The sequence below is a fragment of the Linderina pennispora genome (assembly GCF_002104995.1).
Source record: "Linderina pennispora strain ATCC 12442 chromosome Unknown DL89scaffold_19, whole genome shotgun sequence".
Lineage (NCBI taxonomy): Eukaryota > Fungi > Kickxellomycota > Kickxellomycetes > Kickxellales > Kickxellaceae > Linderina > Linderina pennispora.
This window is the reverse complement of record NW_024468267.1, coordinates 180,353-187,553: the sequence shown is the minus strand read 5'-3', so window position 1 is coordinate 187,553 and position 7,201 is coordinate 180,353. Positions and strand designations below refer to the sequence as shown.

The following is a 7,201-nucleotide window of genomic DNA, read 5'->3' as shown; positions in this document are numbered from 1 at the left end:
TTAGCACTGGCAAGGACTGAAGTGAGGATCTCGGCTGAGACATGGGCGACGCTGAGCATAACGTCGCGCAGGGCCAATGGCTGTGGCCAGCTGGACTGCCAGATACTAGCCAGATCAACACCTGGACCAACCAAGTGCAGTTCGTGAAGATGAGGCAGGTGAGCTTCAAGGATTATTGACAAGCCCTCTGGCGATATGAATGTCGGGTAGGTCATACGCAGTTCGCGCTAGGGCAGGTGCCTGGGTGCTGATCGCGTGGGCTGCTGCATCCTCGATCCATAGGCAGTCGGCTTCGAGCCGGGTGACTCGCGGCCAGGGATGGGACCACAAGCGAGCGGAGCTGCTCGTCGTTGGTGTCCTCACGCACACTCAGCATCCGCAAATTTGGGAGATCAGCGGCCGAAAGCTTTGCAAACGCGTTCTGCGACTCGTTTAGGAAGAAGGCAAGTCTCAGAGTCTCTAATGCCACCAATTTGTTCCACCTGTCGTTAAGGGCAGCAGCAATGTCGTCTGTGATCTTGTCGATTGACAGCAAAACCAGCTGCGATCCGTAGCGATCCAGTGCAGTCTCGACAGTCTTCCTTGTGGTGGGCTCTTCGATATCGACTGTTAAAGCTACGAGCTTTTCTGTTTTGAGCTCACTGATTAGCTTTTCGAGCTTTTGCGCAGGCATCTCGACATTATCGATATCCAGGCGTTTCAAGTTGGGCAGTTTCGATATGGAATTGATAATGGCGTCGATGTTGCGGATTGCGCGACTTTGCGTTCTCGCCCTCGAATATCAAGTGCTTCAAAGTGATCCGCGTGATCTGCGCACCGCGCTGTTCAACTGTCCTGGTTACCAGCCGTTTGAACCATCGACGACCGACGCATATCGTCAATTATCAAGGTGTGCAAATTCGGGCACAGGATCAACTGTCTCATCGGCCTCGCTTGCCGTCAACTCGTTATCTGGATCCAAGACATAGAACGATTCGATGTGCTGACCGTATTTGGAGACCAGGCGTTCGAATTGAACCAGCGAGTAATGGTCTTCCGTCAACTCAGCCCACAGAAGCGGAACAAAGACAGAGCGCCAGGACTTGCTGGTAGCGGTGACGGAGAGGCGGTCAGAGAAGCTGAGGTACGAGAACAGCGTCCGGGTGATCTTTGTGTTGGTGAGAATGCTGTTGAGTGCCATTGTCCTAAATGTAGCAATTCTGAAAGGGTGGAGAAGCAAAGGGCGAGGCATAGAAGCAACAAGAGCAAGAAGGAGAAAATCATTTTTTGCCCTTTAGCAATCAGGACATGATCGGATCAAGAAATGCCAAGGACTGCACACCCTGCTCCACCGCTGCGAAATCAGACGTCATGGGGTATCCTCTCTCCGCGTTGTTTCTCGCCGCCTATGTTTCACCAGTTGCCAATTTTAATTTCACCGTCCTTTTATTCGGATTTTACGAATGCAAGTACAAATGGAGGCCAAGCGGTTCTTCGTGTATACCCGGAGCCAGCCGCGTGCCTGTAGGTCTGGTGCCGGTCGGCGCTCTGGACGACCCTGCAGCGTCGTTTCTGTCGATAAAAGTTCACCGGGTGACATCGGATAGCGACGACGACGTACAGATAGAAGTCAACAGAGAGTCTGTTCAGCAATCCCTTCGCATGTACTCCCCGCTGGATATTGACCCAGTATACGGCATCGTGGGCATTTTGGATTACCTCAATGATACGCACTTATTCCTGGTCAAGGCGTGCCAGCCAGTATGTAACCTGGCAGAACTGCGTGGCGAGCAAAAGACAGTGTTTCGGATTCTTCGTGTGACCTCACTGTCGCTAGTGGACTCGACCTTATGATATGCTGGCGAGCAACCGTCCAATGGGCTCGATGGATGACCACGCAACGGGCGAGATGGATGTGTACGGAATCACCAATCCGTGTGCCCAGCTCAATTCTTTCTTGGAGAACGGGGCATTCTACTTTTCACCCTCGTTCGATCTGACTCGGTCAATGCAGTCGCAGAGACTCAATGCCATAGTCAACGAGGAGCCGGGTGTAAGGGATCCCGACGAAAAGTTCCATTGGAACAGCAATATGGTGAAGGCAATCATGGACTATCGTTTGCATATGCTGAGCCACGAAGAGCGACAGCAGTTTGACCAGGATGGTTTCGTGGTTTCGCTGATTCAGGGCCACGTTGGCGCAGTGTATCTGGATGCGCTGGGGAATCTGACAGGCACACCCCGGAGCGCACATATGTCAGTCTTTTTGATTTCTCGCAGCAGCTCGCAGCGCTCAGGCGCGCGGTTCCTCACGCGCGGAATCAACGACGCTGGGGCTGTAGCCAACGAAGTGGAGTCGGAAGTGATTATAGCCACGCCGCAGCTGACCTTTGCGCATGTGCAAGTCCGGGGCAGTGTACCGCTGTTCTGGACCCAGGATGGGTTCCAGATTGGCAGCCACAGAGTGCAAGTAACACGGTCACTAAAGGCGAGTCTGCCAGCAACGAAGCGGCATTTTGCGGACCTTCTTGATCGATACAAGCGCGTGAATGTTGTCAACCTGTTGAGGATGCACTACGTGCAGAGCTACGAGGACATGGCTGGCGGAGCGTCTACAGGCAATAGTGGATCGTCAGAAGCGGATTTGGGCCAGATGTACCACCAGCAAGTGCTTGCAATGGGGCTTCCGAACGAGCTGCTTCTCTACACAGCATATGACTACAATAACGAGGTGCGTGGTGGACAGTTTGACCGCGTTAAGGATCTGGTGCAGGAGATAAAGTCGCTGATGGCTGACTATCAGTACTTCCTCGTCGACACCACTTCTGACACGATTTTGAGCCTGCAGCGGGGTGTTCAGCGGACGAATTGCCTGGACTGCCTGGACCGGACCAATGTTGTGCAGAGCGTTATTTCGCGGTATGTCTCTGGGGAGTTCATTGGACAGAATGCGCTGTTGTCACGGTCAGCTGCACGGAACGCCGTCCAGCACATCGGCTCGCTATGGGGAGCAAACGGAAATGCCATCTCTAGGCTGTATGCGGGCACAGGCGCATTGAAGAACAGTGTGACGACGTCGGGAAAGTCTGGCTGGTCGGGATTCCTGAGTGACGCGAACTAAATCGCTAAGCCGGTTGATGCAAAACAACTTCCAAGACAAGGGCAAGCAGGATGTTATTGACACACTGCTGGGCATGGACTACTCGGGCTCGGATCGAAGGCGGGTTGTGATATACGATCGGTATCATTCGGCGATCATGAGGGATCTGGACATGGAGTTGAACAAGATCAGCAAAAAGGACTCGCTGCACCTCATGCTATGTACCTATAATATGCATGGTGCACCCTACCGTGGCGAGCCATTGGGCACATGGCTGGCGATGCCGCGAAATATGAGGCCGGATTTTGTTGCCATCGGGTTCCAGGAAGTTGTCAACTTGGACGTGCAATCAGTTATCGCTGCTGACAATTCCAACCGCCGTGTGTGGGAGTCTGTGCTGTCTGACGAACTTAACATGCAGCACCGCAAGGCATTCGGGGATAAGGCATCGGGCGAGTACGTGCTAGTTTCGTCGGAACAGCTCGTAGGTGTTGCCTTGCTGTTCTTTGCTCATGAAGACGTGCTGCCGCGTATCCACAACTTGCAGATGGTCAAGCACAAGACTGGATTAGCGGGTATGGCTGGTAACAAAGGTTGTGTCGCCATGCACTTGGATCTCGACGACTCAAGCGTCTGCATCGTGGCTGCGCACTTGGCTGCTGGTGCAAATAATGTACAAGAGCGCAACAACGACTATGTGGCAATCCAGCATGGCGTGAGGTTCAGGCGGGGTCGCCGTGTGTCAGACCACGACTATGCGATATGGCTGGGCGACTTGAATTACCGCATCGACTTGCCGAACGACCAGGCACGGCGGATGATAGCGGAGCGACAGGTGGCCAGTCTGATGATGTATGATCAGCTGGGCGTGCAGATGGCTGCCAACAATGTCTTTGCCGGATACAGCGAGGCCGAGATCCATTTTCCACCAACCTACAAGTACGATGTAGGAACGGATGTCTACGACACCAGCGACAAGGTGCGCGTGCCATCGTGGACTGACCGCATCCTGTACAAAGGACACAATGTTCGCATTCTCGAGTACTATCGCGATGAACTGTGCATCTCGGACCACAAGCCGGTGCTGGCCATGATGGAGTTTGATGTGGTGTCTGTTGACAAGGTACAAAAACATCAGATCATCCGGCAGCTATACACCAAATACCATCAGGACGAGGCAGCAGGGGTCCAAGGCCGAAGCAAGTGGTGGGACAACGGTTGAGCAGAATTTGATTGATTGGGACAGTGCGCCAGAGAAGGGCACGGCGGCTACTGAGCTTGAGGTAAAGAGCAGCCGGGCAAAGCCGCCACCACCTCCGTCAAAGAAAAAGGCAGCTCTCCCGCCGCCGAGCTCTGACTCTCATGCATGGTGGGATGATGAGTCATATATGCGACCAGCTGGCAGTGGTGGTAGTGGGGTGTTGTCTATCAACCCGTATGCACTTGGCAGGGGCAGCCTGGCTGCACTGACGCCTTCGTCTACTCCTTATTCAGCTAGTCACTCGCAGGCCCCAGTCAATGTGCTTGATGACAACAACGAGGATTTGGTGAATCTGACCTGGGAGCCGATCCAGCCAAGCTATAGCGGTGGTAGCAGCAGTGAATATAGATAGGTTTATTCGTTTCATTAATTCAATTATAAGGTGCTAGAGATAATATTATGCGTAAGGTGCGTGGTTTAGAGGTACATGCCACCAGCATACTGCGGGCCGACCATGATCGAACCTGAAGGGCCGAAAATGCCAGCGCCACCGGTGTACGCGCCCATCATACCAAAACCGCCGTAGCCGAGACCACCGTGGCCGAGACCGCCCATCATTCCGAGACCGCCATATCCAAGTCCCCCATCATTCCAAGGCCGCCGTAGCCAAGGCCACCGTAGCCAAGGCCGCCGTAGCCAAGACCACCATAGCCAAGACCGCCCATCATGCCCAAGCCACCGTAGCCGGTAGTCATCTGGCTGTTGTAGTATGAGCCTGAAGATACTGATTCAGATGCACCAACACCACCAAGGAATTGGGCAAGTGAGCCTGTAATCGCAACAAGAGGGAGGGCGAGAGTGGTGAAAGAGACCATGCTGATTGAAGTATAGAGTATATGAGCGGTTGAGTTGCTGATCTACAATATGTGGTGTAAAAATAGGATGGCTGGTAGTGATCAGGGTGTGTGTGGCTGTATTTATATACGGCGCGTTGTTTTGCAAATTGAACATTGGTTCCAGAAATGAACCTCAGCAAGCAGCCTATGTCATTCAAACATTCATATTGTTAACTGTGTATACTGGCGATAGTACACAGGTAGAAATAACTACTTGCGACCGAGTTTTCTTACTCGCAGAGGAAAGGCCAGTGGGGCTGAACTGCGAATTGCGCACAAGAGGAAGAGGCTTGTACTGACATCGATGCAAACAATACGCACACTTTAAGGTGTCATTAGTGTGTGGTGGTAGTAGAGGCACAAGGGTACAGCTATTTCTGGATGGGAGCGTTTTGGCACCTTGGCTGCCCATTTCTTCCCACATTCCACTGTTATTTAGGAGCGCCTCCTGTTTTTGCACTCTGGCCACTTTCTTCCTAAACTACGTTCTACTACATCTGTTTTTACCGTAGCTGCCATGACGACTGCTAACCGTTCGCACCTCAAAGAAATACTCAAACACCTGATTCTCGAACCCACGGGGTTTACAGCCGAACATGCAGCCCAGGGGCTGCACTCGATTATGCGCGGCGAGGCCAGCGAATCGCAGATGGGTGGGTTTCTGACGGCGCTAAAACTGCGCGGCGTTGACGGTAATGCACAGGTCATCGCCGCGCTAGCCAAGGAGGCACTGGATAACGCCTTGATACCGAACATTGACAGGTCCAAGGGCGGGGTTGTCGCGGATATCGTTGGCACGGGCGGTGATGGATGGAACACGTTCAATATTTCGACGACTTCATCACTAGTGGCAGCAGCGGCAGGATTATGCATGACGAAACATGGCAGCCGGGCATCGTCGTCGAACTGCGGATCGGCAGACTTGCTCGAGAGCTTGGGCTTCGAGCTGGACTATATTTCGCCTGGGGATGTTGGTGATTTGCTTCACCAGTACAAGTTCTGTTTTCTGTTTTCTAGTACTTTCCACCCCTCGATGCGGTACCTGGCCAAGACGAGGAGGGATCTCGGGTTCCCGACGCCGTTCAACATCCTCGGCCCGCTGATGAACCCGTGCGTACCCGATAGGGCTGTAGTCGGGGTGTGTGCCAAATCTCTGGGGCCAGTGATGGCTGAGGCACTGAAGATCCTGGGTCGCCGCAATTATGCTGTCGTGTGTGGTGATGAGAACTTGGATGAGATCAGCATTGCTGGTGACACGCATGTGTGGCATTTGCGCGAGAGCGGCGATATCGATTACTACACGATCAACCCGGAGCGCGACTTTGGGGTGCCGACCCACCCGCTGACCGAGGCGGCTGGGTCAAATCTGGAGGATAACCAGAGAATTCTGAAGCGACTTTTAGGCAACACACTGCAGGAGTCCGACATTGCTATCCGCGACTTTGTGCTGGTCAACACTGGTTTCTTGCTGTATATCGCAGGCAAGGCACAGAGCATGAAGGAAGGTGCTGAGGTTGCACGGCACACTATCGAGTCGGGCAAGGTCCTGGAGTTGCTTGAGAACTTTGCGCAGGCCACACAGGCACTGAAGTCGCAGGAGCTGTCAAGACGGGCGCGATAAAATGGCGACTTGCTGATTCAGTGATGCATAGTCGGCTTTTGCCATCCCCTATGGACGGAAAATGGCCGAAATGCAGCAGGAAAGACCAATGCGTCACCACGCCAATTTCAATTGGCCCCTGGCAGAATGGAGGTGACTCACAGCACCGCAATCTGGGCGCTAGTGACTTCCTAGAACCCATTTATCTACTGGCATGGTTCCTGGCGTCATACCAGCACAAACAAGACCTTCTTTTCCCCGCCAACAGTTCCTACTTGCATAATTTCTAAACAATGGCATCGCTCAGAGACAACAGACAGCACCTTCGCGATATTTTGAAGCACCTTATCCTGGAGCCGGACGGTTTCACACCTGAGCATGCAGCCCAGGGGCTAGACTCTATTATGCGCGGCGAAGCCAGCGAG

At 53.3% G+C, this 7,201-nt stretch overlaps 4 protein-coding genes across 4 annotated transcripts; 2 read left to right on the top strand and 2 right to left on the bottom strand.

The window, feature by feature from the left end:
* Window positions 1–7: 7 nt before the first annotated feature.
* Window positions 8–1,205, bottom strand: DL89DRAFT_270523 (uncharacterized protein; the record flags this gene model as incomplete). The annotated part of the gene is made up of 3 exons (XM_040888749.1): window positions 945–1,205; window positions 326–767; window positions 8–227 (listed from the first exon to the last, which is right to left on the bottom strand). Coding segments are annotated over exons 1-3 (898 nt in total), but the record flags the coding sequence as incomplete, so codon positions are not given.
* Window positions 1,206–1,389: 184 nt separating this feature from the next.
* DL89DRAFT_270522 (DNase I-like protein) lies at window positions 1,390–4,816 on the top strand. Its single transcript, XM_040888748.1, is given in 5 exon segments — window positions 1,390–1,468; window positions 1,494–1,797; window positions 1,817–3,072; window positions 3,110–4,285; window positions 4,326–4,816. The coding sequence occupies 5 exon segments, from the start codon at window positions 1,455–1,457 to the stop codon at window positions 4,690–4,692; spliced, it is 3,117 nt and encodes a 1,038-aa protein (XP_040740053.1). The 5' UTR covers window positions 1,390–1,454; the 3' UTR covers window positions 4,693–4,816.
* DL89DRAFT_78773 (uncharacterized protein) lies at window positions 4,794–5,436 on the bottom strand. Its single transcript, XM_040892079.1, has 2 exons — window positions 5,391–5,436; window positions 4,794–5,197 (listed from the first exon to the last, which is right to left on the bottom strand). Exon 2 carries the CDS (start codon window positions 5,153–5,155, stop codon window positions 4,895–4,897), a length of 261 nt encoding a protein of 86 aa, XP_040740052.1. The 5' UTR covers window positions 5,156–5,197; window positions 5,391–5,436; the 3' UTR covers window positions 4,794–4,894.
* Window positions 5,437–5,587: 151 nt separating this feature from the next.
* DL89DRAFT_78734 (anthranilate phosphoribosyltransferase) lies at window positions 5,588–7,136 on the top strand. The gene has a single exon (XM_040892078.1). The coding sequence runs from the start codon at window positions 5,694–5,696 to the stop codon at window positions 6,795–6,797; it is 1,104 nt and encodes a 367-aa protein (XP_040740051.1). The 5' UTR covers window positions 5,588–5,693; the 3' UTR covers window positions 6,798–7,136.
* Window positions 7,137–7,201: the final 65 nt, after the last annotated feature.